Source organism: Protomyctophum parallelum (genome assembly GCF_964188405.1).
Source record: "Protomyctophum parallelum genome assembly, chromosome: 20".
NCBI classification, from domain to species: Eukaryota; Metazoa; Chordata; class Actinopteri; order Myctophiformes; family Myctophidae; genus Protomyctophum; species Protomyctophum parallelum.
The window spans coordinates 10,488,799-10,509,361 of record NC_139718.1 but is presented as its reverse complement, the minus strand read 5'-3'; the positions used below and the strand labels follow the sequence as shown (position 1 = coordinate 10,509,361).

The window sequence follows — 20,563 nt, the reverse complement described above, 5'->3', positions numbered from 1 at the left end:
TCAAATACTGTGGTTTCACTGGTTTGCAAAAAAGACCATATGGATCTGGTGACTTTGATAGACTGACCGATCAGCTTATTGATATTGTTATCATTTTATATACAGTATCTCAATAACAAATACGAGTGCCACCCCTAGACCTTTGGCCCCCGGCCTGGGCCCAACATGGCCCTTCAGGGATCATCAGCACATCACAGCCCCCACACTACTGTATGTCATTAAATGTTCAGATGAATTTAATATGAAGGACCCCAATGGAAACAAGCCATAGTGCTTTATTGGGTAATAAATCCTCTTAGCAGCTAACCATTTAATGAACTGTACTTTCCTGTGCTTTCTTTCTGCAAACTTTTAAAAAGTATTCAATCAATCAAACAATGCTAGTGTAGCCAGTTAGTAAATGCTCAAAACACAGGGAAGATGTATGTTATTTTATTTGGGGCAAAGTATGGGTAAATGAAAAGATGACATTGCATAGTTTATAATTTTTGCTCAGTCAAGTAGAGCCACAACAAATATAATGACAAAAGTGATTCCAATTCAATGTGAAAATTAAATAAGATAATTAAAATGTACCAGAGAACATCCCTAGACTGTACCTATAGTGACCAAGGATGTGGTTGACTGCTTTTTAAGGCTTAAGAACCTTTTGGAAAACACTGTTTTAACAATTTAAATGCCTTTGTAGGAGGGATATATTACTTCTTATAGAGTATAGACAACTAGGTCCACTTCCAAAAGTGAAGTGAAGTGTACTTCTATGCTAAAATAACAACCAATAGAACCTTTCCTGTAAAAAAACAACACATGTACAAGCCTTCAAAATCCTAAGGAAAAAACGATAATAATATGTTCTGTCAAACATAAAAAACTAAGAGAAACATTTAGATTAAAATAAGCACTCCCTCCAAAACAAATCACCACCACCTTCAAAGTGGTCAAATTACAATAAGTTCAAAACATTAATACTGACTAAAAGTTCTCACTGTTTAATCTTTGATTATAAATTGAGATACCCACAACATCCTGTGTAGTATGTCAGACATTACTCTCCCCCCTGTTGAGTAAGAATGGTACTGCAGGCAGCAGTAACCAATGGCAGTGATCAACTACAAACTGACCCTTAATAAACACACACACACACACACACACACACACACACACACACACACACACACACACACACACACACACACACACACACACACACACACACACACACACACACACACACACACACACACACACACACACACACAGTATATACATAATATGCTAAACGAGAGAACATAAAATGGCTACAATTTTGTATCAGGTTAGTCAAATATAAATACGCTTTACAGAGAAGGAAAACTTGCTTACAGGCTTTCAGGATCATACTGCTAGTCTCCTGTGGCCTGAGCTGGCTTCCTCTCACCTACAGTCCAAAGGGAATATATTAGTAATCGCAAACATGGGACATTTCGAAAAAGAAAGAAAAAACTCAATTCTGTAAACGTAATAAAATACAATAACAGTTTTCAGAAAAAAACGACATCAGTAGCATAAACACAAATGTCTTTTCACCAAAGTTGTCAACAAAGCGTGAACCAGCATGGTCAAGGGTGAGCAGTCATATCTACACCTAATACTGTAAGCTCCAAAAATAATCTCACAAAAAAAACCACACTAAAATCCTCAGCTTTAATTTATCCAGTTGTGACTCAGAGATTGTATGTGTTGATAACGTACACTCAAGAGTTAAGGGAAACCTTGCAGATTTTGAACCCAAATTGCTCTCATGTGAGGAGATCAAAATTGATTTCTCCACAAAGTGTTGACATCGCGAAAACCATGACATCATCCAACAAGTAATTTCATGTTATCGAGCATACGAAATTCTGTATGCTCGATGATGAAAAAATAAATAAAATAGCAATGATTTCCTTTAACACTGACGATGTTGCTGTGTACAGTGTGTAGTAGCTAGTGAATGATGCGACACATTCATTATTTAAGGGCTTACTGCATGTCAATATGGATCATTCACTGCACTTTATACAACACAACCACGTCATATTATGCAACGGTAAAGGAAAACGGGCATGGAGACACTCTTCGTCCTGGCTCTGAAGTGTCTTCATGACAGCCATGTGTCCAGTCATGTGGACCCTCAGGAAAGTAGGAAAAGTGGGAAAAGTACCTGGAGGAGTACTTTGATTAAGTATTTCAGTGTTCTGCTACCAGTGTTCTGGAAGCCCAGGGTGTGGGCCTCCACTCCAGTGTCAATCACAGTGATGTGTGAGAGGGTGTGTGTGTGTGTGTGTGTGTGTGTGTGTGTGTGTGTGTGTGTGTGTGTTTATATACTTGTATTAATTACTATTACATAGTTGTGAGTATGGGTATGGTGGGCAAAACAAAATCTATTCACTAATTAATAAAAAAAAATCACTAATATCGTGATTCTTTTAATGCCACGATTATTAAAATCAATTTTAAAGTTCATTCATTCATTCATGTAAAAAATAACCTGACTGACGTTATCTGGCTGCATTGAAGTGTATGATTCAACTTTGCATGCTTTATATTGTTTATAATTGTTTTAAAATGTTGTAGTATAGGCCCAGACGGTTAGCTCAACCGTCTGGGCACCTAGGCTGCTGAGCCAGCCTGACGGCATGCCGCGGGTTCGATTCCCATTTCCTGTCAGTCTACTTTCAACCTATCAATAAAGGCAGAAAAATCCAAAAAGAATATTGTAAAAAAGCTAAGTAACTTGATATCGTAAATAGCAATGTAATATCGGAACGCAACAATCGTTGAACACAGAATCGCAATATATTTAAGAATTGCAATATAAATCGAATCGGCGCCCTAGTAAGGCCTATCGAGATTCGTGATCGTATCGAATCGGGAGGTAAGTGAATCGTCCCACCCGTACTTGTGACTGAGGGCCAAATGCAAATTAATTTGAGAAATAGACATTGTTAGGATTGCTTTTCTGGGTCTAAGAAGACAAATGTTGGTTTTATGGTGTGCCAGTGTCATGCACTGAAAATATCTAACTCACAATGGTTATGGTTACAAATGGTAACAAGGAATAATGTCCTATTCCTAAACTCTAAAATGTTGATGTCCTTGCAATTGTATAGTAAGTAATACAAATGTATGTGTGTGTGTGAGTGTGTGTGTGTGTGTGTGTGTGTGTGTGTGTGTGTGTGTGTGTGTGTGTGCGTGCGTGCGCGTGCGTGAGTGCATGTGTGTTCCAGCATTTTCAGGAACTCTTAGTTACTCATTCTGTGGCCCTTGAGGAGACCCCCCGCAGTCAGAGTCTTTGTTCAGTCGTCCAGTTTCAGTATGTAAGTTACAGAATTTTCCAGAACTCTAATTTCAATGGAAATCCCCCGTCGGTGGGGGTGGTCGGGTAGGGCTGAGTCGCTTCCTACACAGGCGTGACGCTAAGGTCTTCAGACAGAGAGAAGCCAGAGTCTCTGTCCCGTGTGGGTTTCTCTGGCTTGGTGTGTCTCCTCACGTCTTCATGGCCGTAACTGGCGTGGCGCTTCAGCAGCAGCTTAGGCATACCGGTGGCGGAGGGGTTGGCATAGAGGCCCAGCCCCAGGCCAGACACGGAGGAGAAGCTGGGCACGGAGCTGGCGCTGGCGCTCGCCCCGGCCTCCGGTGCTTTGGGCATCACCAGGGGCAGGCTCTCCGCCTCGTAGCTCTGCTCGTCATAGGCGTAGTTGACGTTGCCACAGGGGAAGCTCTGGAGCTTTGCCAGGTCCATGACAGCTCCTGTGGGGCCTGCGGTGGGGGCACCGGCACTCCCTGCTGGGGCCTTGCGGGAGGACAGGCTTGAGGTAGCTGGAGCCTGGCTGGATGGGGCCGGGGAGGAGGAAGGGCATGCGGTAGAGGTGCTGAGGTGGGCCATGTTGCCTCCGCTGTCACAGCCAGCCTCTGCACCACCACACTCTGAGGCCGGGTTGCAAGACGGAGAGACCTGAGAGGTGCAGGTTGTGGATGTCGACAAGGAAGAGGGGCTTGAAAGAGGCATGGACTGAGTGTGAGCCAGCGCCTTCTTCCCCCTGCTGAAGCTCTCCAGCACCCAGGAGCCGTACGTGGGGTTCCACAGGTTCTTGGTCTTGTTCTTCAGCCTCTGGCTCCCCGAGGAGGAGCTGTTTCTGGAGCAGGGTCGGTGGTGGAGGGGCTCCGGGTGGAGCCAGGATCCTGCCGGACACCCCCCCACTGCTGCCACAGATGCCGGCAGGCCGGGGGCGGGGACAGGCTCGGCCCAGGACGGCTCCAACGCCTCGCGGTAGGACGTGACTTCCTGGTGTACATGCTGGGTCCGCTGGAGGAGCAGGCGGGGCTTGGTGGGCTGTGGGGGGAGTGTGGCGGGACCCGGGCCCAGGGAGGACGAGGGGTCCTGGGGAACAGGATGAGATGCCAGGAGCGGAGCGAGGCTGCTGGAGGTGTGTTCGGAAGGACGGATCACACCGTCTTCCTCCATGGTGGGGCTGTATTCTATTGGCAGGGGGGTGTTGATCACATCTGGATCCTGGTAGAGAGAGGAACGGAGGTCGTTTGGAGATGCAACACCGCTGCACAACTAAGTATAAAACCTTTAAAAAGTATAAAGTGCGTAATATAAAAAAGTATTTCGATTTCTTTTTCTAAAGGAGGCTAAAAAACAGCCAAAAAGACATGCATATCTACAACCTAATAGGCTGGATCAAAAACAGTCATAGTTCAAGAATAAAAGATTCCGAACACCAATTTCTGCTCCCAGATATATCTTTTACTTCAAGACGTGGTAACGTTTCGAGCCGAAGCTCTTCCTCAGACCTTCTGTTCGATTCCGATGCGTCGATATAATTTATAACAAATAAAGAATTTGCTAAGAAATGTGCTTCTCGATTATTTGACTAATCGGGAAAAAAAGTAATCAATAGAATAATTTATAAGATAGCTGCAGCCCTAAGATACAATTTACAATTTAGGCATTTAGCAGACGCTCTTAATCCAGAGCGACTTACATTAAGCAAGAACAAAAAGCATGGGAATACATCACATAAAAGCATTTATCATGAAACATGCGTAAGCTAAGAAAGTAACAGTGGAATATCTATATAATGAAACTATACATATAAACTATAAAACTACTATGCTATACATATGTACTATGGCGTGCTATGACTATATACAATGCAATTGTAGTGCTGTCTACATAACATGCTATAAGTCTGTATCAAATGCTATCTAAGTCTACGGAAATGCTATCTAAGGGTAAGTGCTATGGGCCATGATGGAGTCTGAAAAGGTGGGTTTTCAGACTACGGCGGAAGATTGGGAGTGATGCTGCAGTTCTGACTGCAATGGGAAGTGCATTCCACAGTTTTGGAGCCAGAAGGGAGAAGAGTTTGGGACGTGTGGAGCGTTGTCCCGGCGTTTTTAGTGAGGGTACTTCCAGCTTCCCTGCGTTGGCTGATCTGAGTGCGCGGGAGGGTTTGTAGGGTTCAATCATACTTGCAAGATATGGGGGAGCCATACCTTTGGTTGCTTTGAATGCCAGCATCAGAGTTTTATATTCTGTGCGGGCAAGATAAGATACAAATCCTACAAATGAATTTAAACAACGTTTAAAGCGTAATGACGGTAAAATGTACCTGAGTGCAGTAGTTGATCCTCTCCAGGATGGTGGAGAAGTTGGGCCTGTGTTCTGGACAGTGCTGCCAACACTGGGTCATGATCCGATAGCTGCAAGTGCATCATGGTACGTGACAGACAGTTCAGACACACACAACTCAAGGCTGTCGTTCAAGTCAGTGGTTCTCAACGTGCATTATCGTTGCTGTCGGGCAGAAACCTTGTTGTGACGAAAAGAGAGTTGAGCCAGAAGGCAAAGCTCTCTGTCTACTCTCACCTATAGGTCATGAAGTGTGGGTCAAAAGAAAGAATAAGGTCGCGAATACAAGCGGCCGAAAGGAGTTTTCTTCGACGGGTCGCTGGCATCTCCCTTAGAGATAGGGTGAGAAGTGCGAGAGAGACTCGGAGTAGAACCGCTGCTCCTTCGCCTGGAAAGGAGTCAGCTGAGGTGGTTCGGGCATCTGGTTAGGATGCCTCTCGGGCATGAAAAGTTACAGTTTTGGTTTCCACCTGACAGAGACGATATACAAGTCTGTATACAGACAGACACTTGCAACTGTAAAAATGCGTCACTCTTGACACTTTCAGAGTTTAAATGAACATGCACACTCTAGATTTTTCTTTACACACAGTAAAATATTCAATGTAATGTATCCATTTACACATTATTGTGATCAAATAGGCTCTTAGTTGCGTGTCCATTTGGTTACAGAGCCATTGCCAGTGGTGGGAAAAGTACTCACATGTTTTACTGCAATTTAGAAATACTCTGTTACAAGTATAAGTCTGGAATTAAAGATTTACTTGAGTAAAAGTAAAAAGGTATTGGTCTGAAAATGTGCCAGAAGTAAAAGTGCTCATTATGCAGAATGTCCCATTTCAAGTTTCAAATATATACAAATGAATCATTTGAAAATAGAAGATCTACATTAAAAGCTCAAAATTGTGAGCTTGTAGATAGGAAATTGGAAATACTCAAGTATCCCAAAGTCCCAAAATTGTACCCACAATTAAGTACAGTACAGTACTTAAGTAAATGTACTTAGTTACTTTCCACCAGTGCATATTGCAGGTACTCACACAGGCCCTGGGCAGCCCTTGGGAGGGTCCATCCTGCCACCACTGGTGACAAACTCCAGCACCTCCTGGTTGGTCTTACAGGGATATGGCATGTATCCCAAAGAGAGAATCTCCCACAGCAATACTCCAAACGACCTACAGGGGGAGACACACATCAAGGGAACAGAGTTGATGTGGTGCGTGTGTGTGTGTGTGTGTGTGTGTGTGAACTTGCTGCCTAATACATTAGAGCACTGGTTCCCAATCATTTTTGGACCAGGGCCCACTTGTACAATGTGTGGGCCGAAAGCATTGTCACAGCATGTTTATTTTATTTTTAAAGATATTTTTTTTGCGGCTTACGCCTTTTATTGATTTTTGAAGGGACAGACAGTAGGCTGACAGGAAACGGGAGAGAGATGGGGGGATGACATGCAGTAAAGGCCGTGTCGGGTCCGGGAGTCGAACCCGCGGCACACTGCGACTGGATTACCAGTCCGGTGCCCAGACCGTTACGCTACGGCCTGGGCCTGTTTATTATTTAAGGCATATACTTCAAGTTCCTATTTATCGGTGTCACAAGTTAAATAATAGACCGGTGCCCGGCTGTAACGATGGAAGTTGGAGATCCATGCCCCAGGCCCTGGCCCGGCTATGCAATACCCGTTGTACCCGTGTCAGAGTACCCGCTCCACCCATCTGTCTGTGTCCCTTCATTCCTATGGAGTTCTGTATCAGGTATGCCCAAATATGGAGTGTTGCGAACACTCGTCAGAACAGGCCAGCTTCATATACTGTAAGGACCATATGGTCAGGGGGCCTGTCCAGAGCCCGGGCAGAGGCCTTTTGTTGCAGTTCTGGTCTGGACAACCGTGGGTCCGACCAACTCGACACCGGGCACTGCACTCCCTGTGGGGGTGTGGAACACGTGTGTCGAATTTGAAGTCGGTGGGGCGAACGGTTCTCGAGTTACGTGCATTGCACAAACAGACAGACGTACAGACAGACGTACAGAGATGTGAAAATGAAGACGCTCGCACACTGTCTGTCTTGTCAGGTTAGGTTAGCCACTGTATTAAGAGTGTATTCATTTATACCATGTATCAGTCTTGCAGGTGAAAATGCCTTCCATAAAGGCTTCCGGTGGCATCCATTTGACTGGCAGCATGGCACGACCTCCCTTTCTATAATAGCTGGCTCTGAGGAGGAAAAACAACGCTATCAATATTAGAGAGTGGACATTTATGATCAGCCAGGGGAAAGGAAGAGGTAAATATCACAAGGTCATGAACTATATAAGTACATTTAGAAGCGAGCCCCGTGGAGGAAAATTAGATAGCTTTTCAACTGGCTCTTATTTACCACAATCAATCCACTGCTGGCTGGACTGCTGTCGCCATGAGACTCATGAGACATAAATCATTAGCCGTAGCCATAGCCCCACAGCCTGATTCGTACACTTAAACCCCAGCATCCGTATATTGTGGGCTTTCGCTGAAAATATAGCAGACCGACAAGCTCGATCGGCTATTTTCAGCTAAATCTTTACCCACAATAACAAAAAACTGAAAATACACCATCATAGAGTCCTGAGGGACTCAATATGGGCTTTAAGTGGTCTCTACTGTACATAGTTGGGCACCGAAAAGTGTCGATTCACAAGCTCACTTCATGACGTGCGGTTGCGCATCCATTCAATTATTAATCAGGCTTTAATCACCTTTTGTTTTCTCTCTCTTTCTGGAAACAACTAAAACGACAGAGCTTGCACAAAAAACTCATTTCACCCCAACTATTAATGTTAATGGAATGGATAACGGAACAAAATAATCTATTTCTAATAACAATATCATAAGTATCCGGTTCTTCCAAGAAATAAGGTTAACGAATACCACTAATAACAGCATGGGCGTTATTTTTGGTTGTGGTAATGTCATAATGATTTGGTGACGGTCTATATGGTCATATACTGCCTGAAGTGGCAGCAGTGCAGATATACAGTAGCATTCTCACTCACCTGTATATATCTCGTGCCATGCCAAAGTCACCTATCTTTGCTACTCTGTCTGGTCCGGGGCACGTCAACAGACAGTTCCTGGCAGCGATGTCTCTGAAACGCGCACGCGCACACGCGCACGCGCACACGCACACACGCACACACACACACACACACACACACACACACACACACACACACACACACACACACACATTAGGGGCCCAATAGTTGAAAACTATTAATCCCTATCGGACTGGATCAGATTTGGATTTTGGGTTCACTTTGATATTCAATTTGTGATCATAAAATGATCTCAACAAACATTAATGTAATAAGAAATATAAGTTTGCTAAATCAAATAATCTGATTCAAACCTGATCCCCTTGGACAGACTCTGATGAGTGCACTGTGTTAATGTACTGTATTAGCTGAATTCAGCAGGGTGTTATTTCTTGATAATGACCACTCCGCTCTATAACAGATCGCTGTCTAATCAAAGCCTCAGACCACCTGCTGTGCTGCTACATGACAGCCATGGAAGCATGTATGGCGCGGCATACATTATCCCTTGCATAGGTTGCAACAGGCCTAAATGGATTAATGACAAACAAACAGATGTGTTTGTTTGTCATTAATCCATTTAGGTCATTATGTTTCAACAACTACCGCCGCGGCATACATTATCCCAACAGGAACAGGCCTGAATGGATTAATGACAAACAAACACATCCAGTCATTATGTTTCAACAACGAATACCGGACATCTCACACCGGTGAGTTGTCTTCACTTTCTGAGACAGCGGGGTGAGTTGTCTGAACTTTACGGGGTGAGTTCTCTGAGACAACTCACCCCGGAAAGTGAAGACATCTCACCCCGAAAGTCCAGACAACTCACTCCGGTGAGTTGTCTTCACTTTCTGAGACGGCGGGGTGAGTTGTCTGAATTTTTCGCTGAGATTATTTATTTATTTAACAGTAAAATCCGGTGAAACACTGTTGTTTCTAAATTTTTTGTACAAACTGATGTTTTTTTTAGATACGACAACTTTTTTCTATAGTTTTTGTACAAACTGATGTTTTTTGAAAAAACTTATATTTACCTTTTTTCTATATTTTTTGTAAAAACTGTTGTTTCTATATTTAAATAAAATACATTACATTTGACCGTACATTTGACTCTTGTGTTATATTCTTGTGAAATATTCAGTAAAGTATTCTGGTGAAATATTCAGTAAAGTATATAAAAGAGCTCAAAGGGTACATATTCAGTCAGACAACTCACCCCGAAAGTGAACCCGAAAGTGAAGACAACTCACCCCGAAAGTGAAGACAACTCACCCCGAAAGTGAAGACAACTCACCCCGAAAGTGAAGACAACTCACCCCGAAAGTGGCCGAAAGTGAAGACAACTCACCCCGGAAAGTGAAGACATCTCACCCCTGGTGAGTTGTATTCACTTTCAGGGTGAGTTGTCCGGACAACTCACCAAAAAGCGTAAAAGGGGTGAGTTGTCTTGTTACCTCAACAACTACCGCCTTCGCATACATTATCTCTTGCATAGGGGTTGCAACAGGCCTAAATGGGTTAATGACATGAATAACTTCAAAGACATGGCCTCGGCTCAGGCCTTAACTGCACAACACTTCAGTGTCAAACGAGCCAGCTTCACAGCTAGCCTGGCTAATAAGCCAGACTCAAATGTGTGGCAGTCCTCACAATTCAAACAATAGAGAGTGGAGGTTCAACCTGTGTATGAAGTGGTTCTCCTCCAGGTAGCGACAGCCAAAGGCGATGTCTCTAGCCATATGCAACAGCTCCAGCATGGTGAGAGAGGAGGCCTGGCACTGCACACACACACAAACAACATAACTGTCACATGTTGGATAGAAACCTTGTATGTCCTAAACTGTTACTTTTCAGGAAATGGGAGCACAATTCCAATGGGACTATGTGTTTTGACTTTTGACTCAAGGGGCTGTATTTTGCGAGTCTTAAGTACCAGGTCTTATTCCCTAACTTGAGTAAACTAAAGACCTGGAGCCGTGATCAATGCCATTTGGCTATTTTGAGTGGCCAAAGAGCATTGATCACGCCTCCAGGTCTTTAGTTTACTCAAGTTAGGGAATAAGACCTGGTACTTAAGACACGCAAAATACAGCCCCTTGAGTCCTCATCAAGGTATGACATTGAAACTGAAGACGGGTTTTCAATATTTAAGATAATTTAAGTGGTGATGTGACACAGGTCACATTTCATGTCAGCAGTATATCAAACACTTATTTTAACTGTGGTGAAAACCCGGTATAGAGATAGACATACTGCACGTGGTCGGTTCTGTCTCAGGAAGGTCTTCATGTCTCCTCCAGTCATCAGTTCTAACAGGATGAAACGAGGCAGGATCTGCAGACTGACTCCAATGCAACGAACGATGTTCTGGTGGCTGAACTTACTGCATGGACATGGAGAATAAAGCATGGATTAGTGTGTGTGTGTGTGTGTGTGGGAGTGCGTGCATGCATGCGTGCACATCCACCTACACGCACGCACGCACCAGCACGTACGCACGCACGCACACACACACACGTTTGCATTACTGTAGGCTTTAAAAACAAAAAAAAACATATTCTTTCTTGTTAGGACCAGGAAAATGGTCCTCAAAATGTCTACTACAGTATACTTGTGGGGACATGTGACCCTAGCAAGTATAGTAATACAATACAAACAGAACACGCACGTAGCCAGGCACGCACACACACACACACACACACACAGAGTGAATTCTCTCACTAACTCACTATAATACTATAATAAACAACAGCTGAGGGGATGGATAGGAAAACAAGCAAGCCATTGAGGAGAACATTAGTAGCTGTGGCCCTCGCAAGCTGAGCCAGCGTGGACTGACGCTACGTATCTGTTTCTCTGTTGAGTCCCGTCTGGTGCGCCAGCTGCCTCACACATGTGAGAAAGACGCTACAGTATACTGTATGTTAGCATAGTGTTTCAGGAGGTTGAATTGTACGCTGTGGTATGTGGTAGTGTGTGTGTTAGGAATGGACGATATGGACAAAATCAAATATCACAATATTATTGACCAAATACCCTCAACATGAATATTGCGATAATAATACCATATTGTTACTTTAATATCAAATTTCCTTTATTATTTTCTTTTTCAATCATCGTATATCAACAATGGGAGGGCGTCAGTCTGACTCAGACATAACGATAAACAAACTGCCGATCCGAACGATACATTATGTCCATATATGGGCCAGATGAATATGGAGTCTTATATTAGGATATCATTATGAAATGGATAGTGTTATATAATAATAATAATAATAAATAATGTGTTGCACACCTCATAATCAGAGCCTCCATCAGGAAGTCCATCTCGTCCTGTTCAGAGCAGATCTCTGGAAGTGTCTGTGGAACACAGAGGAATACAAAGACATGGTCAGAGGTGGGAGTGTGTGTGTGTGTGTGTGTGTGTGTGTGTGTGTGTGTGTGTGTGCACGCACATGCGTGTGTGCGTGCGTGCATGTGTGTGCACGTGTGTGTTCGCGTGCCTGTGCATGCCATGCATGCATATTTGTGTGAACATTGCTAAGAGTCCAGACAGGGGGCTCTAATCAGCAAACTATTGAAGAACAGGCAGACCCATGTGGAGATAAGAAAGAACTGCAGACTTTCAGTGGGTTTACTTTACTTTGACTTTAACATGGATTTCTGGCCACAGTTCTGTGACGGCATATAGGCGGTATTGGTTTCCATGTCATCGTTGCCTTTTTTTTTTAATGCTGTATCAGTGATGATTGCTACCTGGATCACATCAGAGCAAAGCAATTTATTCTGTCAAAGGTGTTAGAAAAGGTTGTAATCTAATATCCTCCTCCTAGAAGCGTGCGACCTTTAGATCAGACCGATGAGTGTACGGGCGCCCGATGTGACGTCGTTTACCGGCTAATGTCACGTAATGAATAGTACCTCCCGTGCAGCCACGTGAGGCACTCTCATCTAACACTTTGAAGTACGCGGTCATCCTGTGAGCGTGTGGTGCAGCGAGCTGACCTTTATGGCCACCTGCATGGCAGTGTGCTCACTGTTGGTCCCCAGGACCTGGCCCTCGTACACCTCACCGAACGCACCATGGCCCAGAGCCCTGCCATAAGGAAAGACATTGACGCACGCACGCACGCACACACACACACACACACACGCACACACACACACACACCCACACGCACACACACAGGGATATTGTCAGGCATATAGAGACAGAGAGGGTGATAAGCTAGTGCTGACTGGACACTGTATTCTTCCAGGGGTGATACCAATCATCACAAGCTGAAGCAGTATCTTCTCCGCTTTACTTTATATCCGTCGATGGGATTTTAAAAATAACCATGTGACCCCGGGGGTAGTGGGTGTGAAGTCAGTACTCTATTGACAGTAATGTTAATCTGGTCATTTAATTAATGTTGATCAAATGCAATTCCGTCATTGTATTTTATAATAAATAAATAAGGTTGGGTATGTGATAAAACAAATAATCACCCAGACTTTGCCTGTGGTTGGATACAAGGCCAATGCTGGGAGACAAACTATGGGGTTTATCCCATTTTGGGGCGGGAACCCATTTTGGTGTTTGCTTTAGCTATTGAAAAATAGCAGATCTACAAGCTCATAGCGCGCCACTCGGTGGCGCGCTATGAGCTTGTAGATCTGCTATTTTTGAAAAATCGAAGAACGACTGACAGAAACATAGCTTAGAATCTGATCTCAGGTCAAAATGGTTTATAGTGTAAGTCATATGGCCCAGGCGTAGCTGTTGCATTGCACCTGAGCAGCGTGATGTTAACTATGGGGTTTATAGTGTAAGTCATATGGCCCAGGCGTAGCTGTTGCATTGCACCTGAGCAGCGTTATAGTGTAAGTCATATGGCCCAGGCGTAGCTGTTGCATTGCACCTGAGCAGTGTGATGTTCTTGCGTGGCACTTCCTTCAGTTCGCTGAGAGAGGCAGCCTTCCCTGCAAAGCAGTAGTTGGGGTTGTAGTCGGTCATGATGGTGGACGAGCGGATCTTGCTCAGCTTGTACTCGGGGCTCTGTAGACGCACCCTCACAGCATGGAGCTGGTTCTTCTTGCGGTAGTAAACTAGAGAGAGGGAAAGAGAGAGCAGGAGAAAAATGGAAGCTTTTTCACTTTAGTGGCCCCCGAAAACCCTTTTAAAAACATAACCCAAACTGTAGCCATGATCCTTGACCTGCAATGTACTACAAGTTCTAGCGGCAGCTTCCTGACTACGTACAGGAACAGTAACCCAAGGAGCGGTCAAGTAGCATCACAGTGGCATATGCTCTCGGATTCGATCAGGGACCAGTGAAGCACTGTGATACGGATGATAGTCATTGCCTTAATATATGTATAATGAAGTATCATTGTACAGCATGTGAGAACATGATGTCGGCACGACGTCGCAAACTTAGCCGAGGCATAGCTGGACTCGTCAATACACCAGAGATAAGATTGTCCTCGCCGGTCTAATTGAAGCCAATTCATTCCGAGCACATCCATGGCACTCCCGTGCCGGTGCCGCACAAAGCTTTTTAAATAACAATGAATTGTGGTAATTGAGAACTGCGCCGCAGCCAGCGCACCATTGACCTCTCGTTGCTTACTGCTCCTGGACCATCTTGCACCGAAGTGAGTTTGGACTCACCCTCCACGGAGGCGGCGCGCGTCCCCGATGCAGGTGGGTAGTCTGCCAGGGAGGGGCACACAGAGGAGGATGCCCTTTGCCGTCGAGCCATCGCCCGGTGCAGACGCCAGGGACTCGGCGGTGGGGGTGGGGGGGGAGGAGATGTTGGGGGATGGGGGGGGGGGGGGAGAGCAGGAAGAAGAGGAGGGAGGTTGGGGAGGAAAGGAGGAAGATGAGGAGGAGGAGGAAGATGCAGAGACGGGGCGCCCAGGGAACAGACTACCTCCCTGCATGGGGGAGAGCTCAGGTGAAGAGACACCATTAACCTGTAGACTGGAGATCTCGGAGTGTGTGCGTGCATGCGTGTGCATGAATTACTATACATGGTGCAGTTACCTTTGCGTGAACATACTGTACATGTGCACATATACACATAATTGTGTGTGTTGTATAATATCGGTATATATTTATATATACTGTATAAAATATGGACAATACTCAGCCTCCAAACATACAGTAATTGGGCAGCAAACAGCAACCCTCGATGGTGCACAGAATGGTGAGGCTGGATGTGTTTTTAGCCAACACCAACATCAATCCTCTGTGTGTGTGTGTGCGTGCGTGCGTGTCTGAAAGCAAATGTGTACTACTTTTCACGGTTATCTCCAGAAGCTCACTGTAGATCACCCTAATATAATTCAAACGTGAACTCTTATCATATTCAACAATGTGTCGTAGTGCCACAACTGATTTATTCACCAACAGAAACAAAGTTACACTTCATTCATTGAACACAGTTTCACACAGTTAGTGCACAAGTCAAACTAAATAGATAGATTTCAGTGACCTAACTGACCACAACCAGAAGTCTTTATCAATATCAGTTCAGTTATACTTCCCCATAGATACGTAGGCCTACTTATAAACTCTTTTTGGCAACACATTTGTATCGCCATGAGTTTTATAGGGAATATAAGTATAGAATAATATCAGTTAATCATTTCCTGTTATTACTGTATTTGCTTATGGCTGGCTCTATCAGTGTAATGAGTTAAGTATTGGTATCCCTGGCTAATGCAATGACAACTTCTCGATTAAAAAGAGCAAATACATTTTGAACAACCAACAATGTTCTACAATGTTACATATTCCATAATATTATCAGTGTCTTTACAGAAACTGCTTGCAAAAAACATGCCAACATGTCCTCTCCACTTTAATCTGTTAAAAACAGACATGAAATAGCTTGATGTTGCCAGTATTGAGTAACTATACTTTACCATGTGTGAGATAATGTCACAACATGCTAGTGTTCAAATAACTGCGACGGAAGCAACACTGTTCTCACAAATAGCTTTCTGATAGACCAGTGGTTCTCAAAGTCTAGGGGGGGGGTCTAGGCTCTGCTCTCAGGGTTCCTTGAGGAGGGGTCCAAATTAACCCTCCTTTACAGGCCTGTAACTCTGAGAATGTACACATGGAGTTGTACTAATTCCACTAATGTGCATTCCTCAATCACTTGTTCCGCTGTTGGTTGACTCTGCATCGTATAATAATAACCAACACATGCTAATGTTTGTTGATATAGAGTGTGGTACTGTAGGTGCTATCAATTTGAAGAAAACCAAAAGATAGATAGAATTGGATCCTTGTGTAACATCTGTATTTTTGTGAGTTAAATGTGCTCTATTAGTCCAATAAAATGCCCTAAAACTGATTTCATCACACCAATTCCTGGCAGTACGTGAGTTTCATCATAAAATGTAAGGCACTGTCAGTCGGTTTCACCTTATTCTGTGAAGGAAAGGCCATATTGGTTAAAACTCCACTCAATATTCACTGAGTTGTAAGAGAACAGGCTGATGGGAAGTGAAAGATAAAAGTGGCCAGCAGAGAGACAGAATATAGGGCTCCATTTTCATCACCGCTAAACCCCTTATCCCTAAACTTCTTTGCCTTTTTTTTTTTAAACTATTTTGCAAAACATTTTTGAATAGTTAAAATGGCCAGTCTACAAGCTCACAACGTGTCAATGTAGATTGGCTAGTTAACTATTCAAAAATGTTTTTCAAAAGAGTAAAAAAAGGCAAAGAGGGGTTTAGCGAAGTGATGAAAATGGAGCCTATAGAGAGTAAAACAATAGAGGACGAAACCACACACTAAAGAATCAGTGAGAGCAAAAGAAAGAAAGAAAGAAAGAAAGAAAGAATCATCTGCCATGCTTAAATTCTCTAATCTGCACTGGATGGCTTATTAGAGCATCAACTTCCTCTTAAAACCTCATTAATACTGTTGCACATACGGTGTCACGCATATCAATTTAGCTCGACATTCTGTTCCTTCCCTAACTGGTATAAATGAGGCTCTGCAGTGGACGACCGTCAATAAAAAGTGACAATGGTGCAAAAGAAAGAAATATTAGGAAGATAATCCCTTCACTGTCCTATTATTGCAGCAAAAGCGTATGTAGATATTAATGCCACATGTATACTTTATAAAGTGTCTTGGTTAATAAATCAAATGGTGCAGATATGTTTAGTATCTATAAGCTCAATTCATTCTTCGTAGCACGGCGGTGTCGTGTGCTGGAAATAGCCGACCTACTGTACTAGCTCACAACACGTTGCGTCTGAAAAGTGTTGTGAGATTGTAGGACTGTTATTTTAGGCACGCAACGAAGTGGTGTGACGGAGCATAAAGTATGCTTAATTCCACATTAAGTACAGTATCTTACATAGCAGCTTTAATGTGAAACTGATTTAAACTAACTTTTCAAAACAAAGCTAAATACTAATGACATTAAGAGCCATTATCTATCATAAGGTTATTATTATAAATTAGATTCTGTCATTCTCTCATCCTTCAAAACATCTTCCTTTTCTAAATCACCATTCATGTAAAGTAGTAAGTAAAAGTAAAATGTAATATATCAAAATTGGTTAATAGTCGATTCCCTAATGATTCCTTTTTTAGCTTTTGTGTGACACCTGAATTTCCCCCATGAGATTAATAAATGTCTATCTACAGTATCTATCTACTATGGTCAGCATTAAAGCATTTGCATACATTAGCTTGTTTTGTTGCAAGTTACAGTATCTCACCTAATAAAAGACCCGACGAGGGTGTTCATAAACAAAATTAAGTGTTGGTGAACTCTGCATACAATACAGAAATAGCTTTGCAATATGCCACATCCTATGTAACAACCTGCTCAATTTCTCACGTCTTATCCTGAACATTGCCTACCTTGTATATCAAACATTTCATTTCCGATATACGCTGTCCAGCTGTCCAAAACGTATTTGAGGTTCAACTCCACTTTGAGCAAAGTGTTAAAATAAAGATACTATGACAGTTCCCCAATTTCACATTTCAGAAAACCTTTTTCCTCCCCTTTGAAACTCTGTCATGTATGTCTCCTCAGGTGACAGGGCTGGCATTATGCTTTTGTTCATTCTCAAAGAAAAGCATATTATGTCTCCTGTCTTTATAATCGGCATATCCAGATAGATATAAATATGCCTATAATCATGAACCTTTCAATATTTTCTGAAAGCACAGAGCAGGTGAACCATAAATTATTCTATTCACTACCTAGATGGTAGTAGTCTGAATCAGGGTGGCCATTACCTACAGTCAGCGACCGTGCTTCAAAACATAGTAGTTAAATGTCAAACCTGTCTACCTGTCTACTTTTATAGTAGTAGAATATGAAAAGGAGTGTTGTATGCTGTACATTCAGTTCATACTGTACATTAAGCCTAAACTGGCCATTAACAGAAATTGTATCCTTTTGTACATAAGGGGTTCTAAAACACATGAAAGTGGTACGTAGAGCAAACTGCAACCACCATCACATTTAGCATTTGTTTGATCTGCAATGACGACTCAAATCCACACACACACATCTAATTAAAATACAGCCAGTGGAAGTAGAACGTTGCCTGAAAAAAAGTAAAATTGCTTATATTGTTGTCACTAAATCGGAATCGACTGCGTTGTTCACATCAGAGTAATACTCGACATTATGTGTCCCACGCAGTTTTCTCACAGTTCACAGTCTGAGTGGGGCACTCAGTTGAAAAACCGACACTCGTCGAGCGTTGCTCATCGTTTCTCTGTCAATACCATCTAGTGCTCGTCTTGAATACATTGTGTGTGGCTGAGGTCACAGCCGGTGGAAGGTGGAAGGCACGGACTTGACACAGAACTGGAAGAGTCTCTTACTGAGGGTGAGGCTGGCGCACGTCAGGACCACGCCCGTCACGATTGTGGAGGCCACCACAGCCAGGATCAACGACAGAGACAGCTGGCCCTCCAGAGCCGGGCGCTGAGGAACTCCTGCTGGAGAGAGAGAGAGAGAGAGAGAGAGAGAGAGAGAAGGGCAGACACAGTGTAAATAAACTATAGGGGAAAAGGCCAGTGTGTGATTGCAAGACGGTATCTGTTTCAGATTTTTTGAAATCATACCCGTGTGAAATACATCATCTCATTCCAGCCAATGAAAATTTGCGTCCTCACATTCGTCTTCAATGTTTGTGTTTTCACAAACCCGGCTAGCGCCCCTCAAAAAAAGCTATAACCCTTCATGTGCATAGGCCTTTATTGGACATGGGAAGGGGAGTGATAAAAGGACCACTGCACTGTCACTGTGAGCGACCTCCATGCAAAAGGAACTCGGCATGTTCAAATGGACCTTTACGGATGTGTAAATCAAGAGAGGATTTTTACAGTGTAGATTGGGAGCCCAGAAAAAGCGACTTCAATCAAATGAAGGTCCGTGGCCCCAATATCCATATCAAAATATTTAAAATGAATTAAATATAAAGTTGACTATAACTGGTGTAAGGTATTTCCACAGCGTACAGTACCTGTGCATGTGACATTGTCGCTGGCCAGCACCTCGTCATTGTGACAGAGGCAGAGGATGCCGTGGGCGTGGCTTTCTTCATCTCGTGTACACCTCTGGGATTGACAGTGGCTGCAGTTCAGCTGCATGTTGATCAACAACTCACCGTGGCTTTCCATGGCTGTGGGAGACGAGGGATACACACGCACACACACACACACACACACACACACACACACACACACACACACACACACACACACACACACACACACACACACACACACACGCTAATTTATGCCTTGACATCTGGATGTCACGATGCAACATGTTGCATCGTGACACCCTGCAAGCTGTTAGATCTGCTATTTTAAAAAAATAGCGTGTGTATCCCTGTGTCTACGTATGTGTCTGTCTGTCCGAGCACGGAACACGGTAACACTGTCATTTCTCGACCGTTTCGGACGCGGGAAGGCTCGCCGGAACTGGAGCGCCCCTGGGGGTCTGGATGTTCTGAACTGGACCGCCCCTGGGGGTCTGGATGTTCCGGGTAACTCTGTTACTGTACAGATCGCAGTACACTACAATACATTACAGAGTAACTATAAATGTAACAATAAATGTATAGTTGCACCGCTCAGGTGTGATTTTGAAAATGTGTTGAAAATCTGCCCAAAACAGGGACAACTCGGATAATGTGATTACATATTTTGTCATTAAGTCATTTGATTCTCTCTCTCTCTCATTCCATATGAAATTGTTGTCGAGCAGAAATCCATATTTTAGTTTTTTTGAGCGGTGCCTCCGCTCCATTACGCAGCTATGTGTGTCCGTATGTGTGTCCCTATACTGTACGTGCGTTTCGGACGCGGCAAGGCTCGCTGGAACCGGGCCAGCCCCCTGGGACCCCCCGGGGACCCCCACATGGTAACTCTGTAATTTCTCAAAGATTTTCTCCAAAAAATATCAAAATACAGTACAGAGCACAGTACACTACAATATAGTACAGACTGAGAGCACAGTACAGTACAGTAACTATAACAATACATTTATACAGTTGCATCACTCACTTCACACAGGTGTGATTTGTTTGTTTGAGTTTTCTTCCCTGTACATTAACACTCTACTTTGTCGCACAACCGTGTCACATAAAAGTAGTGAAAATAGCCAATGTAGATCGACTCTATTTGCTGTTTCGTTTTTACATTTTGAAAGTGAAAGTGGTTAAGTCTTGTCCAACGAAAAGTATTACTAATAAGAGCTTGTTGTGAATAAACAATAACTACACTGGATCCTTTGGAAGTTGGAACACAGGTTCTTTGTTTCCCCC

General features: G+C 43.5%; 1 protein-coding gene across 3 annotated transcripts in view; it reads right to left on the bottom strand.

Moving 5' to 3' along the window:
• Positions 1-292: 292 nt before the first annotated feature.
• ltk (leukocyte receptor tyrosine kinase) overlaps positions 293-20,563 on the bottom strand; it is a 91,019-nt gene continuing 70,748 nt past the window's right edge. For 2 of the 3 annotated variants that reach the window (XM_083792605.1, XM_083792607.1), the window contains 12 exons: positions 19,256-19,414; positions 18,612-18,728; positions 13,654-13,840; positions 12,755-12,845; positions 12,045-12,109; positions 11,000-11,129; positions 10,427-10,524; positions 8,699-8,791; positions 7,779-7,880; positions 6,703-6,837; positions 5,643-5,733; positions 293-4,534 (listed from right to left, as the gene is read on the bottom strand). In XM_083792605.1, coding sequence (XP_083648731.1) covers positions 3,422-4,534; positions 5,643-5,733; positions 6,703-6,837; positions 7,779-7,880; positions 8,699-8,791; positions 10,427-10,524; positions 11,000-11,129; positions 12,045-12,109; positions 12,755-12,845; positions 13,654-13,840; positions 18,612-18,728; positions 19,256-19,414 — 2,381 coding nt within the window. In that variant the 3' untranslated portion in view covers positions 293-3,421. The remainder of the gene's footprint in view (positions 4,535-5,642; positions 5,734-6,702; positions 6,838-7,778; positions 7,881-8,698; positions 8,792-10,426; positions 10,525-10,999; positions 11,130-12,044; positions 12,110-12,754; positions 12,846-13,653; positions 13,841-18,611; positions 18,729-19,255; positions 19,415-20,563) is intronic. The other variant, XM_083792606.1, reaches the window with a different exon arrangement.